Genomic DNA, 19716 nt, shown 5'->3' with positions numbered 1-19716 from the left:
AGTTCCACCTTGAGCAATGCCGCAATGAAGAAATGTTCCCAAGCACAGTGTTACAACCGGGTGAGGATGTTACGGCAGATTAGTCGTCCGGTTGCACAGCCGCGCTTATGTAATGCATACAGTTTCATCACTGCTCAATTAGCAATTCTATCCCTTGTCTACCAGCATTTATAACACAATCGCTTCCTTCTCTATAGTATGTGCCATACTTATGTGCCTGTCTTCCTGGAACATATGTCAGTAATGTTCCTCTTTCATCATGGTGGAAAGTTCTGAGAAGCATCAAATCTCTATACAAAATTATTCAGCCAGAGAGGTTATATTATGGGGTAGGTCCCCTATGGGGACACTATATTTAAATGCATGCATTTAGCGGCTAAAAGAAAAAGAAAATAGACGGACCATTCAGTATTTACAGTCTGTTTCCCAGCACATTCAACTTCTAAAATAGTCTGATCATAGATTATCTGGGAGGTGTTGTCAGACCCCCGGCAATAAGGAGGTTGTACACTAGCCTATGGACAGGGAATAACTTCCAAACTGGGTACAATCCCTTTATGATCAATATCAGCACACACTGAAAAGGAGAAAGTGACTGTTAAAAGGCTATGCCCATCTTTAGAAAAAGCAAAAAAAAAATTGTACAGTAGGTGCATTGTCACTAGGAATGGCGATGATATACAGTAATTAAATTAAGACATACGGCTCCGGGCTGGAGCCAAAAAACGGTTTGTGATTTTTGATAACTCATCGATAAAAAAGTATTTATTTTAATTACCATATCATCACCATTCCTAGCGGCAGTGCACCTACTATACAATTTGCCAATCTCTCCAGTTTAATTGGAATAGACCTCGGAGGGGTTTGGTGCTGCGCCTCACTTCTCACTGCTGCCTGCACAACTGCACATCAAAGGGTTACTGGCCACATCAGCACAACAATCTTCATAACAAGCATCAGCAGTACAAGCACTTTTGCAATTTACTGCTTCTTAAAATTTTTAGCCATTTGAGATAGCAACACGTTTCATTTGCTAACGCCTGGTTACCTAGGAGACCGACCACCGCTGCTAGCCAGCATAGAAAAAGGGCTGCAATGAAGCTGTCCAGGATCATTGCGGCTTCGCATTAGATTCCAATCCCAGGCAGCTTCAGCACAGTGCTTACATGCTAGGTGGTCAGTCTCCAAGGCAACGAGCTGTAAACAAAAAAAAAAAAAGGGACAATATCCAAGAAAAATAGCTGAAAATTTTAACAAACAGTAAATTGCAAGAGTGCTTGTTTTTACAATATCCACCTGTGAATATGGGAATAATCATTTAAATTAAAAACAGCTTCTTAAAAGAGGGTCTTGATCATTTTTTTTTATTCATTCATCATTATCCTAGAATTTAGAAGAGCTTTCAACACAAACCCCATAAGGACGTGGCTCAGCTGGATACTTAAGGTGTTTTCTTTCCCCATGAATGACAATGATCACCTAAGCACAGGATAAGTTATAAGGGTCTGATTGCTGGGGGTCCCACTGCTGGAACCATCAAATTTGCTTAAAACAAACAACCCAAAAAGTCCACTTAGCGTATCTTATTACTGTAACCCAGCACCGTCCCACAAGTTCTAACCATGAGACCCCCTTTAAGCACAATTCGTGTTTCTGATCTGCCCAAATAAAGGGACATTACTGACATTTAACACTAACCCCTATCCTGTAATAAATGTTGGGAATAACTCTATTTGCCGATACTCCATGGTGTAACTTGTTGTTAGCGGCCCCCTGCAACTATCCCCCCCCACCCCGTCACAAGGGCTATACTCTTTAGCCCTATAGTTTGGCTGAGCATCTGTCATTTTAGTTCATTATTGTTTGTTAATTTCCACCATAACTCCAGAAACTCTTTTACATTGTCCGGCCTTGTATATAGTGTTTAGATCCACACAGTCACACAATGCACACATCAGAAATTAACTACTTTTAGGTACAGGTGGATTCTCTAGTTTCCTTGGCTATACGCGACCTTTGCAGTCAGTGCACATTGCTCCATTACACGGGGTTAATCCAACAACGTTGGCGGACAGCCATTGACTTCCACCTTGCAAAACAAACTGTACTATCTCCCTAAGGAGGAGAAATCTCAATGTGGCCGGTCCTGCAAACATTCATAACCATCATATTTACCTGTACCAGGCGCCCTTTGCTCAGGACCATAAAACTGGTCTCTCCGAGGACCGTATGATAACAGATGGCTGAGATAATGCACTGTATACTGCAATTAATAGCAGATCAGCCAAGATGCAGAACTGTCAGTGACCAGCACACATCTCTGATGCATCGGACACTCAACTTGATGGCATGAGCGCTACTGGCGGTAATGCTATTGACAGGACGTCAACAAGAGAGACCGGCAGGGGACATAGGAAGCTGGGGCAATGAAGCACCAGGAATAGGTATGGGGAGTATTGCAGAACACCATTTCACATCACCTCCTTCCCTCGGCGAGACAGGCCAGAGTCCCCTCCAATACGTCCGTTGACATTCAGTTCGCTCTCCCCGTGCCGGCACATATAGATGGATCGTGGGGTCACATGAATATTCATGAGGTAGTAAACAATCCGGCTCTGGATATGATCCAAGACACGATTAACTAAATATCTGCGGCCAACGTCCATGATTTTAATGTAGGACAGCTCCCTGCAAAAAAAAAAAATAAAAATATGAACTCCTTATTTCAGAAAAGGTCACAATTTACAATGCCGTGCAGAGATTTCCCATTTATGACAGTGTGTGATCAGTCAGTGCCCTGTAGATACAGACTACAGGAGGCCGTATACTGCCGACAGGGTCTGCAGAGAATCAGAAAGGGGATACATGCTGAAGATTATGGGATATCTCCCATTTGTGCATAGTACATTAATATTTTGGATTGCTCTCCTATACATCTCTGGTGAAAGCAGTGGGAAGTGTAATTCCGTCTTTACACCCCAATACATTGGGCTCCATCTACAGAAGTGCATGCTCTATAACATTGCCTTTTTAATGAATCTATCCCAACAATTTGCGTTTCCTAACCCCAAGAATCTATGTAATGAAGGTGCATTATAATACTTAACGATCGCAGTCTTCATTGGTTTCCAGTGTCATTCAGGTCCTGTTCTGGGTCAAGTCATTTAAAGGAGTTGTCTACCACTCTAACTCCTCCTCCTGAATCCACACGTCTGCCCCTTGTAAAAAATGATAACACCTATACGGATCTCAGGTGTCGGCGCTGATCCAGTGCTCTCTGCACTGGCTCTCCTGGGAAATTAAGTGACATTCTGTCAAACAAACCCTGTGGGCAATCAGCGCTGGCATCACTCTTCCTGCTTTTGAACATATCATGTACATCCAGAGAAAATTAGAGACCAGTAGCCATCACTTCCTCAGGATGTATGAGATACGTCAGAAAATTGGGGTGCGAGTAAAGCCAGCATAGATTGGACACAGGGAACGCATAACCCTGTCACACAATACCCAGGAAAACCAGTGTCCACACCGCTAGAAGCGAGTATAAGGGTATATGCACACTGTCAGTAATTGGCAGCACATGTCCGCTGCGTCCAAGGTGCTGCCGGCTATTGACCACAGGTGACTCCGCATGTGATCACTGAAAAGTGTGGATTCACCGCATTCAATACATGGTATGGGTGAAATTTATCTTGCGGAGACGTGAGTCTCCGCAATAGAAATTTGCGTGCTGCTGTCTGGAGAGATGCGCCACATGTCCGTCTCCTCGGGTGAGCCGCAGGCATCTGTGGACGCATTGTAGACATGGGATTTCTTGAAATCCTATCCATTAAGCTGTAACATCTGGAGGCTGCGGAGGTACGCAGCATCCAACCTGCACTGTTTACTTTGACCGACCAAGGTGTGAAATTGAACAATGGCTGACCAACTCGAGGGCTGACCGATGTTTACTTTACATATATGCCTTATTTAATTAAACTGTACTAATCCTAAAGGTACCGTCACATTAAGCGACGCTGCAGCGATATAGACAACGATGCCGATCGCTGCAGCGTCGCTGTTTCGTCGTTGTGTGGTCGCTGGGGAGCTGTCACACAGACAGCTCTCCAGCGACCAACGATGCCGAAGTCCCCGGGTAACCAGGGTAAACATCGGGTTACTAAGCGCAGGGCCGCGCTTAGTAACCCGATGTTTACCCTGGTTACCAGTGTAAATGTAAAAAAAAAAAAACAAACAAAAAAAAAACACGACATACTTACATTCCGGTGCCTGTTGCGTCCCCCGGCGTCCGCTTCCCTGCACTGTGTAAGCGCCGGCCCTAAAGCAGAGCGGTGACGTCACCGCTGTGCTTTGCTTTACGGCCGGCACTGACACATTCAGTGCAGGAAGCTCTGAGCAGCAGCGCGGACGCCGGGGGATGTGACAGACATCAGAAGGTGAGTATGCAGTGTTTTTTTTTTAACTTTTACAATGGTAACCAGGGTAAATATCGGGTTACTAAGCGCGGCCCTGCGCTTAGTAACCCGATATTTACCCTTGTTACCATTGTAAAAGATCGCTGGCATCGTTGCTTTTGCTGTCAAACACGACGATACATGCCAATCTGACGACCAAATAAAGTTCTGGACTTTAAGCTCCGACCAACGATATCACAGCAGGATCCAGATCGCTGCTGCATGTCAAACACAACGATATCGCTATCCAGGACGCTGCAACGTCACGGATCGCTATCGTTATCGTTGGAAAGTTGGTCAGTGTGAAGGTACCTTAACTCCCATATTCTCAGGTGAGGGAGACCAAAACATTATGGTTTAAACTTGGAAGGGGGGGGGGGGGGGGGGGAAATCTAAAAAATAAATGGGTTTCGCATCCTGCTCTCAGTTCTTTTTTTGGCACCAAGCACAGCGAAACCTGATAAATGCATTTTTTACTGCGTTTTTGCACTTACTCATTGCTTTCTATGGTTGAAAAAAAAAAAACATGCAAAAACGCTGAAAGAGACATGCTGCAATTTTCCAATTTAGCCAGGGGGGAAAAAAAAAAAAAAAAATGTGCATGAGATTGCTGAAATCTCAGCTTTTGCTGGTACTGTAAAACGCAGCTTTTAATTAGTGAAAACAAAACGTGTGAACAGTAGTGATGAGCGAATATACTCGTTACTCGAGATTTCCCGGGTGACCTCCGAGTATTTTTTAGTGCTCGGAGATTTAGTTTTCAGCGCCGCAGCTGAATGATTTACATCTGTTAGCCAGCATAAGTACATGTGGGGGTTGCCTGTTTGCTAGGGAATCCCCACATGTAATCAAGCTGGCTAACAGATGTAAATCATTCAGTTGCGGGTGAGGAAAACAATCTCCGAGCACTAAAAAATACTTGAAGGATCCCCGAGCGTGCTCGAGAAATCTCGAGTAACAAGTATATTCGCTCATCACTAGTGAACATAAACCGTTTGTTGTGGAAAAGTAATAGGTTTAGATAGAATTGACATACTTGTCATAGGTCTCATCCAGCGGCTGATAGGAATTCTTGTAGCACTCTATCCTCTTCATGAAATCATCCGTGGCCTCCTCGTTGGTGCAGTTCAAATAGTCCGGGCTGCCCAACTTCACTTGCTAAATTGGAAAGGAAATACAGACAGTGACTCAAAAGGTTTATCAAGTAACAGCACAGCAGAGAATGATCACAAACCATAAAAAAGCAAAAAAAAAACAAAAACAAGGTGTATATGGCTTTTAAAATTTCAATGCCCAATCCTTTGGTTCTCCTGAGAGAGAAGCCGCCCTAGAGATGTCTCGCAGCCACTTCCTCTACTTGTCCATACAAGACAAATGCATGCTCAGCCGAACCAAGCATGCATGGGTATATGTGGGAGGTCAAGAGAAATTCAAGAGAGGATTCATAAAGTGTATGGTCAGCTTTGGCTTATGGTCACATGAAGGCAGGACCGAAACGCGCGTCGGGTCAGATGCGCACTTCTCTGGGCTGTTTAGGTAAAGACCACCTTCACATTATTGCTACTAAGCTACCATATGATTATTATGACGCTCGTACATTTGCATGCACAATAGTGGTCAGCAGCTATCTGGGCACAGGGATCTTTAATGTTCTAGTGATCGGTGTTTATACTTTTTGTCAAACGCGACCTATATTGATTGAAATAATATACTGTACACAGGAGGGTACTATGTATATATAATCCACTGCCACCTATGCAGGGTAATGCACCTCCATCTTTTATAGTACATTGTGTGACAATTTTGGTATATCCCTTCTCCCCCTCACCAGTTAATTGATATTTTAATAATAAAATGTATATTTTGTATATTAATGCTGACTAGTGTATCCTCCTTTCTTTTGCTTATTCTTATATTCACATGATGCAGCTTTTTTAAACTGCTGCTGATTTTTTAACAAACCATATTGATAAGATAATTGAAGCTTTAATAGTTTATCGTGGCCGTTTTGTGCAATTACTGAATATGGTAAACTTTTTAATATGATCAAGTAGTGCATGATGGATAAAATGGAAGGTCTACCTTACCACAATGTTTTCAGCTATAACTTCAGGATCCACGCATACAGATTCCACAAAGAAAGTCTTCAGGTGCACATGAAATGAGAAATAAATGATAAGACGTGGGTATTTACCTGCAGATTTCTAATGCTAACACCTGTCTGTACTACTGGATTAAAAGTACCGTACATAATACATATCTATATAAATGGAGTTTATAGGGGTCCAGGGCTGGTATTGGTTCTCATTCAGCACCACATCTGGCTAATACAATCTCCGTGGACAAGCCACGTCCATTCTAACAGCTGTGATAATCGGGACTACAAAAGGAATTATTTCGCTGCTGCAAATAGAAAACGGATACATTTTTCAATGGTTTGATTAAAGATTTAGATTAGGAGTAGAGTGAAGTGCAGGGAAAGAAAAAGCAAACCAGTTAGATAAAGTTTCTGTAGGCACCGAGCAGGGACAATAAGCGCACGTAGTGATCGAGCCATCTGGTCATGGGGTTGACGTGTAGGTTTATCTTTACATGAAGATATAGATGTGAGGTCATTACTAAGACATCATCTTACACTTTACCCCCATAGACATTAGACGGCTGTTAGCTACATGACACTTCAGCTGATTGTTCGGTTGGTAGCCATCTATCCCATACACAGGAGCGTTTGTTCGGACGCATGCTCTAATTAGAGAGCTGCCAATCCGAAACCATAGATGCGCGATCCACATCTCCCATGACAATCACTTGGATGGCATACAATAGTGTTGGTCAAACCCTTGGATATCAAGGATGCGGCCAACATTAGTCTAAGGTGCATGGGGTGGGGGGGCTTTACCGTACGGCTTGGGGTTGTCCCACAAACAGACATTTATTCACCTATCAATGATAAATGTCCCACAGTTGGGAGACTAAACTGAGGGTCTGGAGCCCCCTGTTCCTCCTCTTTGCACTTCCTCGCTGCTCTAATGTATGTCTATATGGCCACACATAAAAACAGCTGTAGACCAAATATTCTTCTGGCAGACAGCCATCTCTTCTGATTACCCGCATTCACAGTAGCTATGTTTTCCATGGGGAAAAAAAAGATCATCAGAAACCTCTGGCAGCTACGTAAAGTCCCTCGAAACAAAAAGATCAGCCTTTGAAATGCCAACAGCCAGATCCTTGATGACCAAGACATCTGTTGGGCAAGACCATCGAAAGTAGAAAGTGAATCGAAGCACTCTAAGGACTTCCAGGAACCAGGTTGTCCCGGTATCTAAGGACGTCACTTAGATAAATTAATCATCAGTAGAACAGTAGTCTTTATGAAGCACGCTTGGTCAAGACTGGTATTGTCGAAACATTGGACTGTTTTTGGCAGAATAAAAAGAATTTTTGCTTCACTCAAGTTTGGATGCTGTCCTATTCTACTGATGATCTCTTGGGCAAGAGTTGAAATGGATGGTCAGCTGATCCCATCGATAATCGACAGGTACAAGGATTTCCTCTAATGTGTATTGGGACTAAGTCAGGTAGATTCTGAATGCAGATCTGAAAAAACATTCACAGAAAATGGCAGGAACAAATCTTATCAGCAACTACATTGTAAAGGAAATTCCGATTCTGCTGTTGTGCCCAAGAAGTTCATGTTGTATGACCCTTAATACAAGCGCTTACTTTGAAGCCATGCTGATCAGCAAATTTAAGGATCGTTTCACGTCGCTCCCGAGTTGTGTTTGTCGCATCAAAAACCTGCAGGGGGTGGGAAAAGAAAATTACAAGCTTTAAGCATAAGTTTATAGTTTGTTATAAGTAATTAACCATTTCCATGCGTTGCTGTCAGTATCAATGATTAACAATGGAATGCCAACAGAATCATTGTCATTTAAAAGGGTTTTCCACTACTCGGACAACCCCTTCATATGAAGGCTCGAACCCTCCTCACTCACATCACTTAACTTCCTTCTTCTCATCTTTACATTAAATATAATTTAAAGTTGTATACATAAAGGAAAAAAACCTCATAAAGGTTAGTTACTGCCATGGCAGGCATAAATACTTACGGCTACATGCCCACCTTCGTCTGCCAGATATTTCTTCACATCGTTTAAAGCCAGTAAGGCACATTGTCTGTAGAGGAGTAGAGGAGAATGTAATAATAATGAAAGGTGCATATACACACACATGAAGACCTGCATATAAAATAGTGAGTGTACTGCCAACAGACGGGGGCAGACTTGGTAAGTAGAGGGTCCCAGAGTGAGGACAGAGGCGGCTTTGTCTGTAATCTGGGTCACAGCACAGGGGGGGCTCGAGGCTTCGGGAGAACACATTTCTGGCATCTTCTGGCTTAAGGTCCAGCAACTTCGTACAAAGCAAATGATTTCTAAGTCGTGCAAACAATTACATGAACGCTGCACCAGTGAGTAGTATAGGGGCTTGCAAACACTTAGCGTCCGCCCCCTAGTGGAGCAACGAGGTACAGCCTCTGTGTCCCCTAATGACACGGATGAGAAATCATCTCATTAGTCTCTCCAAGTCAGAACGTACTGGATTATAGGATCTAATCTGTAGCTGATGACCATGACAGGATAAGATACAGAAACCTGACTGTGCGAGCCGTGCTCCTGCCACTGACCAGTCAGATATAATATAGAAATCGCTCATGGGGCACCAAGTAACCCTCACTAAACAGTAATCTATATCATGGCGCATTAACGGGTTAAATACGCTGCACTGAGCATTAGCACAAAGCCATGAGCATTCAGCTAATTGCACCTAAAGTGGCGGAAATTTTGATGAATCACACTGGGGAGATTAGCGTGCCTCACCGCAGCTCCTATTTCGGAGAAGCTGGCTGGGACTGGTGTGAATACAGCAAAAGTCGCTAAGTTTTTGTGCAAAAATGTTGAGAAATTTGAAGGCGATTTCTGCCAGAATTCTAACAAACATCTTCATAAAAGTAAATTTTAATCCTAAATGTCACAATCTACTTATTTTCTAATATACTTTCATTGAGCATTCCCCATCCCTCCCTCACACCACCACCTAACTGCTTTATTTTTTACAATACGTCCTATTTGATGGGACTTTGAGAATCCCAGTGCATGCTGGGATACTGAAATGTGTTGTCATCAGTGAAGTCCATTGCAAGGACTGGGCTAGTCCCTGTTCTACTGAGCATGCGTCAGTTGTCAATTCTAACGTATGCTCAGTACGATCTATGCACTGTGCAATATTCTTATCAGTACATAGTGACAGTGCGCTCCCTCACCGGTTCTGAAGAGAAGTGATGTCACTCACGGGGAGAGGGATTGGGTCTCTGCTCACTCTCTCCTCACAATGTGCATTGACAGTGCGCTCCCTTGCTGGCGAGTCACTTCTGATAAGCCCGGTGAGGGGGTGCACTGTCACTGTGCATATTGCAGAGACAAGGTCCTACATCGGAATCGACAACCAATGCATGCTCAGAAGAGCAGGGTCTAGCCCAGCTCCTGAAACAAGGGTCACTGATGACACTTCATTACAGGGTGGGGACAGAAGCTACGACTGCAGCCTCTACCCCATGATGACGACGCATTTGAGTAATGCAGCATGCACTGGGATTCTGAAATGAAGCATCAAACAGGACATGTATATATTTTACTGTTTGAGTACAGAAGGAATGATAGGGACTTTTTCATTAAAGTATATTACAACATTAAACAGACATTCGGACCACCCCTTTTATGTTTTTACTGTATGAACAATTAAACTTTTACTATATGATTATGTTGTTTAAAAAAAAAAAATGCACTTACTTCCGTATTTTCTGGCCTTCTTCATTATCTGGAAGGAAAAACTCAAATGACCTGAAAGACTTGACAAGATCCCTGCGGTACTGCCCGACATTAAACTCTGCAACAGAAAAGGGTGGGAAAAAAAAGAAGCAGCAATTACCAAACAAACACTCATTTAATACATGAAAAATAATGGGCCTCTAAATAAACCCATACACAAAGCCCCCAATGAACGGCCCTTGGTCAGAGGCCACGCCAGCAAGGTCCTAGTATTAAGCAGACGAGCCGTGGGTCACATAGACATAGCAGGAAGGTCCACCATGAAAACCTGTTCTGCATGGCCCGCTATTGACCCACTTATGAAAGCCCTACGGGGGTCCGGCACTGGACAGCTGCTCTCCTATATGGTGGAGATCACCGGCCGGATGCGGCCTGACTTTGCCCCAGGTCAGTGCAGGGATGAACTCATTTACTGCAAGTCAGCATAGATGCAAACTCAACGAGGAGCAAAAAAACAAACTGCAAAGTAATGAAAGAAGGAGAACAGTAGTCCGGACCCTCGAGAAACAAAAACGGAGCTGTCGATCGCAATCAATCTCGGCCCAGGAGCCCCAGGGCTCGGCAGCCTCCTGCACGCTCATAACATTCATCATGACAGCAGACTCTTCAAAAACCAATTTAGTGAAGCGAAGAAAATAGCAAGTTGCTGACAAATGGGAAGTCAGGCTCTCCAAACTGCCTTCGTATTATATTAACTGGTTTATTGGCCTTAACATGAAAGATCTCCCTGTGCACCACGTTAATTAGGGGCTTTACGAACATTCGTTAGGCCAGCAGCAATCTCTCCCGACATGATGTACATGCACCCTCAGGAGAGCGTGCACGTGTTCTGTACGAGGAATAGTAATGGAGCAGGCGTTTGTTAACTAAATGACCCAATCTCTTTCAGGCATCAAACTGGGAAGAATTAGGAGCCCCTCGTTAAACGGTAGATGGTCGGCCACCATTACTGTGTATGGGGACTTCATTCACGCTCACATTAGACACTTACCTTTGGTTGGAACTCCGATCCAGTTGAGATAGCGAGTCAATTTCTTGGAGATATAAGTCTTGCCTCGGGCAGGGAGACCCACCATAACAATAAGAGTAGGGCAATTGGTCATGCATACTGAAAATAAAAAATAATAATCAATGAGACGTAAAAATGATATTTTAGCCAAAAAACAAGTTGTATCGGAAGGAGCCATTGAAAGCCACATATGTTAGGCTATGTGCACGCACAGTTTTTTGGAGCATAAATGCAAAGTTTTCGAGGAGTTGAAATTTGGAGGGTCTCCACTCGGTTTCTACTCCAAAAACTCCCAGAAAAAAAGCCTTACATGACAATGGGATATTCCAAACAGCCATAAACATCCACCAAGTGAGTAAGCATGGTGTGCATCAGGCCAGAAGGAGCTGCCCCCTATTCACAAGGGTCAGAGGTCACTAAGCGAGACCGCCTTCATTCAATCTTGCCAGTATAGATGTAATTGGGGGTCATCTTGAGTGGTTTTTCCACTAAGGAAAACTGCATTGAACACCATATGATAAGAGCAGTGGTGGTAACTGACAGGTAAGGGCCTTGGTGCTGCAATTCCTGGTCGGCCCAATGAGAATTCAACCAACTTCCTAATGGGTGCATGGCCCAGCATTCATGTGTATTCCATAAGGGGGGAGAAACTGCCGCTGTCAGACTCCTATCTCCTGAGCACAGGAGGATCGGTCATTGGACTATCACCCGCCAGAGTCAGGAGGCCCCATACACAGCAGATGGCCCCCATACACAGCAGATGGCCCCCATACACAGCAGATGGCCCCCATACACAGCAGATGGCCCCCATACACAGCAGATGGCCCCCATACACAGCAGATGGCCCCCATACACAGCAGATGGCCCCCATACACAGCAGATGTCATCAAGTCTGCACAACTTTCATCTCACGTGTACGTGGGCCTTCAGAGCGGGCACCAGCAGTTCTGCCAAGAGAACGAGGTCTGCTCCTTGTCAGCAGTTTGTGGTCCCAGGAGCTCCCCAAAATCTCTAGAAGGAGGCGGGTGATTAAAAAACACTCAATGTTGTCCTGTAGACCTTTTAGGGTCTGCATCAAAACCCACTGCTACTGGTGAAAAAGGCCGACAGTCTAATGTGCATGGGGCCCCCTGATAGGTGATGTCAAGGGAGGAGAAGGATCCTGGAACATCCTCTGTCAGGATATTACAGCAGCGCTCCTGAGTATGGGGGCGCCAGGAGAAATACCGCAGCTGGCGACCAAAGCATCATCCAGCCGACAGCTATCTATCGGGCATGGGGGGATTTAGACTAGAGACTAAAACAGCAATTCAGGAGATGACAGACCACCACGATCACATAACAGCCCATGCATCTGCCTCAGGTCAGCAGGAACAGTAAGACAAGTTTACATGGCCTGAGGAGGCGTCACTGAACACAACTGTAAGGCCGGGGGTCCCACTAGTATTACATCGGATGCGAGATGCTAAGGACACTCTGCTGCGAGGGTGGTCAGCGTCATTGCTCCGATCCGCTCTCAACTTCTCCATCTCCTCTGCTGCCGGCGGGAATCGCACTGCACTCGGGTGACATCCGAGTGCAATGATGTTTCACACGCACCCATAGACTTGTATGGGTTCCGCATTCAGCAGGCAGCTGCAGCGTGCTGGGTTTTTTTTCCTGTCTGATCAGAGCAGGAAAAAATAAAAAATAAAATATATATATATATTTAAAAAAAAAACAAAAAAAAAAAACCACCCGAGAACAGAAGCATAGGATTAAATTTGTATGAATGCAATCTCATTCCACTGATTTAATGACAAGTGGGAGCGAGGCCACAGTCTGGGAATATCCAACTACAGAGAAGCAAAAAAAGAGAAAGCCATCAGATCTCTGCCTCCTTATGGCAACAGTATGTCCCAATGTATCTCGCAAGCACACCGCCATCACAGGGAGCGGGGGGGGCGTCCTGGCTGAAGTTCTGCTGCTCGGCTACAAAGTGAGGGGCCTGGGAGGTGACTGCGGAGCCGGCGCTGCAGTGTGAGCCGGAGCTGCTGCGTCACCACAGATGCCGGCACAGGTGATGGGGAGACTAGAGGTGACACGAGTGCAGGGTCTGTGCCGGGCGCTGTGCCCCTCCGCAGCGCCATCACATGGAGCCATCACATGGAGCCCACACTACCTCTCCTCTGCGCGGTGTGCTGCACGGGACGGCCATTGTTAGACGGCACCCAGATCTTCTTCAGAGGGTTCTGTGTGAGCTCCCGGGGAGAGTCCGCCATGTCTGCCAGCACCGGCACCGCACAGGAGTCTGCAGCACGGAGCCGGACATACAGATCCTGATCAGTGAGCTGATCGGCGCCCCGCCCACAGCTACCGCAGAGTCTCATGGACGGGCGCACCTCCCACTACTGTCTGCCGTAACTCTCCTAGAAGACGCGCACGCTCCTCATCCCTTCTCATTGTCATATAGCAGCAGCTACAAAAAAACTAAAAAAAAAAAAAGCTAAATTATTAGATAAAAAAAAATCGCATATAATTATTTTTTCATATGGTATAGAGGTTTACTGTAAAGAAATGCCATGCAGACCCCCATTTATAGTATGAGCAGAGTGCACCCAACCAATGTAAGCCCCAAAGGGTGCACAAGCAGTGCCCAATATAAGCCCCTCTGGGTGCACAAGCACTGCCCAATATAAGCCCCTCTGAGTGCACAAGCACTGCCCAATATAAGCCCCTCTGGGTGCACAAGCACTGCCCAATATAAGCCCCTCTGAGTGCACAAGCACTGCCCAATATAAGCCCCTCTGGGTGCACAAGCACTGCCCAATATAAGCCTCTCTGGGTGCACAAGCACTGCCCAATATAAGCCCTGGGTGCACAAGCACTGCCCAATATAAGCCCCTCTGAGTGCACAAGCACTGCCCAATATAAGCCTCTCTGGGTGCACAAGCACTGCCCAATATAAGCCCCTCTGGGTGAACAAGCACTGCCCAATATAAGCCTCTCTGGGTACACAAGCACTGCCCAATATAAGCCCCTCTGGGTGAACAAGCACTGCCCAATATAAGCCTCTCTGGGTGCACAAGCACTGCCCAATATAAGCCCCTCTGGGTGCACAAGCACTGCCCAATATAAGCCCCTCTGGGTGCACAAGCACTGCCCAATATAAGCCCCTCTGGGTGCACAAGCACTGCCCAATATAAGCCCCTCTGGGTGCACAAGCACTGCCCAATATAAGCCCCTCTGGGTGCACAAGCACTGCCCAATATAAGCCTCTCTGGGTGCACAAGCACTGCCCAATATAAGCCTCTCTGGGTGCACAAGCACTGCCCAGGAGACCTCTGGACAATCAGGACAGTAGGCCATGATGCTTCTAGTGCAGCAACAATAGCGCCATCTGCAGTGAGACCCTCACATCCCCCAGCTCTGTGGCACCACAAAATTATTTTATGAATAAAAAAAAAAAAAATCAGCAATATTGTCTTTTCATATCACGTTCTTTATTTTTTTTTAGAAAGTAATCTTGCAATTTTCACATTGGCCACTAGGGATTTTTTGGACCTATACTTCCTGTCCTTTCAAGAAAGGTTTTCAGCAGACTCTTATCATCAGGGGCATGATTACAATGACAGGTGACATCTCTATATCCAGCTGATAACACAGGATCCACCAATAGGCAATGTTACAGCCCACCTCCTCCTCCTCCCTTCACAGGCTCATTAGAAGCTTCAATACAAAACATAGGCTCCGAGTCGGTCTACTGCTGCTAATGTACATGTGTTATTTCCTAAAACAACTGAAAGTATTTGGTGAAGACATTTCTGTGTTTGCAGGAAAAACGCAGCATAAAATTTGCTCGTTTTTATGCATTTTTTTCCCCATATATTATAAAAGGTGAAAAATGCTGCAGAAACACTGCAGGAATTAACATGCTGCACAACTGAAATCTGCAGGTAAAAAAATAAGCAACGTTTGCATGAGACTTCCAGAATCCTATTTACTTTGCGGGTACAAGGAAATCCTTTAATTTTTGTGGCAAAACTGCATGAAAAAAAAAAAAATTGGACAAAAACGCAGAAAATACTTAGTTTGTGCATATACCCTAAGGCTATATTCACACGCTGTGTTTTTGCTGCATTTTGTTATTACAAATTAAAAGCTGCGCTTTAGGGTATGTGTCCACGTTCAGGAAACACTGCGTTTTTGATGCAGCGCTGAGCCGCAGCGTCAAAAACGCAGCGTCCAGATGTTACAGCATAGTGGAGGGGATTTAATGAAATCCCGTCTCCACTGTGCATTAAAAAACGCATGCGTTTTTCCCATAAAATTTTCAGAATGCAGCATGTTGCTACAATGAGCAAAACACGCAGGAACACCGCAGGTGACCTGCCAGTGACCTCAGGTGCAGTTTTGGTCAGGATTTTACCTGCATAAAATCCTGACCAAAGCCTGAAGCAAGCCTGACCGTGGACACATACCCTTACAGTACCAGCAAAGTCTATGAGATTTCAGAAGTCTCATGAACGCCCCCCCCCCCTTAGTGAAATCTTAGGGGGGGGCACATGAGAACACAGCCACCACGATAGCAATAGGTTTTTTTACATGTTTTTAGCTGTTTCATCATTTTCTGTCATATGATTGGTTAATTGATTCTCTTGGTAAGCTGTGTCTCACACGAGCAGGTTGTTTGCTGGTTTAAACCGGTTTTTCCTCAGGGATTATTCCCGCAATTTTTATGGATTTTTATTGGTCAAACTCTGTGAGCTGGAAGAATTCTGGACCTATAAAACAGCTGTTGCGGGGACGCTCAGCGCAGTTACCTCAAGCAAGTTCTGAAGATCCCACCCTCCCTCCCTTTTATTTTTTTTTGTCGTGTCGTTTATTTTGTGGGGTAAATCGCCCGCTCTCGGGTGGATGTGGACGTTATTTTTGGTGAAGTTATACTGTTATATGGTAATATTTTAATGGAGTTTTTGGTTTATTCATTTTTATTAAATTATTTCCTATTTGGTTACCCAAAAATAAACGCCACGGCCAATTTCTTTCCAAAGTAATTTATTGTGTTTTGTGTCTTTATTTATGGATGTTGTGTGGGGTTTGTGTTACCATGCACACACGTTGTTTTCTTGTCTGAATTGGAAAACTGCAGTATGTCACTACTTGCAGTGTTTTTGCAGCATTTTTTCACCCCATAGAAAGCAATATGTGCAAAAAAGCAGATATCAGGTTTTGCTAAGTTTTAGACTCTAAAAAAGCCCCAGTGGGCGACATGAGAAAGAACTGAAAGATCTTGAAAATGACAGTTCAAATCATGCCAGGCTTACTGAATTGGGGCCATAATGCCCAGCACTATGATCCAGGTTTGGTCCTTTTGTGCCGACAGACATTATTTAAGATACTTGACTGAGATTGGATCGCAATGCTTGGACTGGCCGGCAGCTCTCCTGCCCCGAGCGTGACAGATTCATGTATTTATATGCAGCTGTCACGCTCAGGTGAGGAGAGCCACCGGCCAGTCCGAGCATTACAATCCAATCTCCGTCTGATTTATATGGCTGCCAGATTGCGCCCTGAGGCCATATTCACACATTCAGTAATTGGGGAGGTTTTTACTTCAGTATGTGTAAGCCAAAACCAGTAGTGGGTGATAAATACAGAAGTTGAGACGTGTTTCTACTATACTTTTCCTTGGACTGTTCCACTCCTGGTTTTTGCTTCCAAATTCTGAGGTAAAAAAATCACCAAATACTCAACGTGTCCACGTGGCATTAGTTTCTGCAAGCAACATGGTAGCCAGAAGCAGAAAAAAAAATCAGCTCATAAACTACAAAAGAAATTGGCTTGTAAACTATGAGGAAAAGTACATTTACGTGATCGAAACCACGTCAGGAAAGAAAAGGTTTTTTTTTTTTTTTTTTACAGCTTTAGGTATATTCGCGTGTGTCATATATAAAGCAAAATCCAAGATGGATGCTACACCAAAATCTATGCCCATATGGAATCCATTTGTTTGCTTTTTTCACACCAATTGAAATCTGAAAAAATGATGAGCCTAGCGCAGAGGGCAGGTTCACACAAGCGCATACAAAATCGTTCAGAACTTCATCCAGAAAAGTGGGCGATTTGTTTCTCACCTGTCATCCGTATATTATCTAATTTTTACAGCAGTTTTTCATCATTTACAGTTTCCCATGTTACAGAACTGCAGTGTATCCGGAAAAATGGGATGTTATACTGTGGCTCCGTGGCATCCAACTTTTTTTGGCGCACCCATAGACTTAAATGAGTGAGATTCATCCGGTTTATAGAAGAAACTAAAGCATGCTGCCATTTTTTTCACACACAAAATAATTGCCCCATTGAATCACATTGGTCAGAGTGCTGTCCGTTTTTTCCAAAGACCGAATATATACGGTTGTGTGAACGAGCCCTAAGGGTATGTGCACATGTTGCGGATTTTGATGCGGATCCGCAGCGGTTTTGACGCTGCAAATTCGCAGCTCTTTTCCCTGAGTTTACAGTACCATGTAAACCTATGGAAAACAAAATCCGCAGTGCTCATGCTGCAGAAAAAAAAGCGCAGAAACGCTGCGTTGTTTATTCCACAGAATGTCAATTCTTTATGCGGATTCCGCAGCGGTTTACACCTGCTCCATAATAGGAATCCGCAGGTGTAAAACCGCAGGTGAAATCCACACAAAATCTGCAAAAAAAACTGCGGTAAATCCGCAGGTAATCCGCAGTGCGGTTTACCTGCGGATTTATCAAAATCAGTCTGGAAAAATCCGCAGGACATTCCGCAACGTGTGCACGTAGCCTCAATGTGATTTTTTGCAACACAGACTTTTGGCCTGTTTGGGAATAATGTTCATTGAAATAACAACATTGATTAACATTGCTCCTTCTATGTGGGAGCCATTTTGCAAACTGACACAATTAATGCGCACATGTAAGCAGGGGCGGATTATAATGAGGTCACTCTGGGAGGTAGCCCACGGCCCAGTGGTGTGGGGGGGCCCTGGGCTACCGCTCAGATTGACCGCCGCCATCAGGGCATTACTGCCCTGACTGACGTATGGGCCCGGTGGGCAGAGAGGGCCAGCATCGGGCCCCATCTCATCTGCTCACCGGGCCCCTACCGGCGCTGCGGCAGTTTAACGCTACTGACGTGCGGGCGCCCGCACGTCAATAGTTAACAGCCGCCAGCCAATTGGAGGGAGCTTCACCGAAGGAGCGCGGACAGGTGAGTTGAACTCGTGTTTTTTTTTTGTTTGTTTGTTTTTTATTGCGAATGGCAATCCGGGGGGCCCGGGCCAGAATGCTGGACAATGGGGGCAGAGATACTGGACACACAGGGGGCAGAGATGCTGGACACACAGGGGGCAGAGATGCTGGACACACAGGGGGCAGAGATGCTGGACACACAGGGGGCAGAGATGCTGGACACACAGGGGGCAGAGATGCTGGACACACAGGGGGCAGAGATGCTGGACACACTGGGGGCAGAGATGCTGGACACACTGGGGGCAGAGATGCTGGACACACTGGGGGCAGAGATGCTGGACACACTGGGGGCAGAGATGCTGGACACACTGGAGGCAGAGATGCTGGACACACTGGCGGCAGAGATGCTGGACACACTGGCGGCAGAGATGCTGGACACACTGGCGGCAGAGATGCTGGACACACTGGCGGCAGAGATGCTGGACACACTGGCGGCAGAGATGCTGGACACACTGGGGGCAGGACTGGAGATAGATGGGGTAGGATTGGAGACATGGGCAGAATGTATATACGGGGCACGACTGTAAAGACGGGGCAGAATGAAAGACATGGGGCAGGATTGGAGACAGATCGTGCAGGATCATGGGGCAGGATGGATACGATGGAGACTGATGGGGCAGGATGGGGAGACCATATGGGGCAGAATGGATACTCATGAGTGCAAGATGGGAGAACATATGGCTGGAGCCAGGAATGAGATACACGGGGCCAGGATGGGGGGTATTATTATTACCATAGGGGCTAATTAAGGGATATTATTACTGCAGTGATGTATTTATTTAATTTTTTGAGGACACTGTTTTAAATGGGGGGGGGGGGGGCGGTCCTGTTACTGTGTAGAGTGACACTGTTGCCTCTTTCTCTTCATGTGGTGTAATGTAGAAGTTGGGAAAAATTAAGTAATGTGTTCTCAAAGCGAAGCTCGAGATAACTGTGTTATTTCCTGCAGAGACGAGTCCTGGCTGGATGAAGTGATGGCGGTCTGTGCTGGATGAAAGATGAAGGACTTCACCTAGAGACGTCACTGGTGAGTCAGTGTGTTACCTATACACTGACACTATACACTGTATACTATATACAGAGCTCCTGTGTATAATGTCAC

The 19716-nt window shown here is 45.2% G+C and overlaps 1 protein-coding gene across 5 annotated transcripts in view; it reads right to left on the bottom strand.

Moving 5' to 3' along the window:
- The window catches only part of LOC143787817 (6-phosphofructo-2-kinase/fructose-2,6-bisphosphatase 4-like), an 88513-nt gene that overhangs the window by 22218 nt on the left and 46579 nt on the right, over positions 1 to 19716 (bottom strand). For 2 of the 5 annotated variants that reach the window (XM_077276913.1, XM_077276914.1), the window contains exons 1-8: positions 13510 to 13764; positions 11331 to 11447; positions 10301 to 10397; positions 8564 to 8630; positions 8178 to 8252; positions 6542 to 6598; positions 5491 to 5612; positions 2481 to 2688 (exon numbers count right to left, since the gene is read on the bottom strand). In XM_077276913.1, the coding sequence (XP_077133028.1) occupies positions 2481 to 2688; positions 5491 to 5612; positions 6542 to 6598; positions 8178 to 8252; positions 8564 to 8630; positions 10301 to 10397; positions 11331 to 11447; positions 13510 to 13717 (951 nt within the window). In that variant the 5' untranslated portion in view covers positions 13718 to 13764. Of the gene's footprint in view, positions 1 to 2480; positions 2689 to 5490; positions 5613 to 6541; positions 6599 to 8177; positions 8253 to 8563; positions 8631 to 10300; positions 10398 to 11330; positions 11448 to 13509; positions 13770 to 19716 lie in introns of those variants that run through there. The other 3 variants (XM_077276917.1, XM_077276916.1, XM_077276915.1) reach the window with 2 other exon arrangements.

The sequence above is a fragment of the Ranitomeya variabilis genome, chromosome 8, assembly GCF_051348905.1.
Source record: "Ranitomeya variabilis isolate aRanVar5 chromosome 8, aRanVar5.hap1, whole genome shotgun sequence".
In the NCBI taxonomy this organism is placed as follows: Eukaryota; Metazoa; Chordata; class Amphibia; order Anura; family Dendrobatidae; genus Ranitomeya; species Ranitomeya variabilis.
The sequence above is the reverse complement of the archived record's forward strand: the minus strand, read 5'-3'. Positions and strand labels throughout refer to the sequence as shown.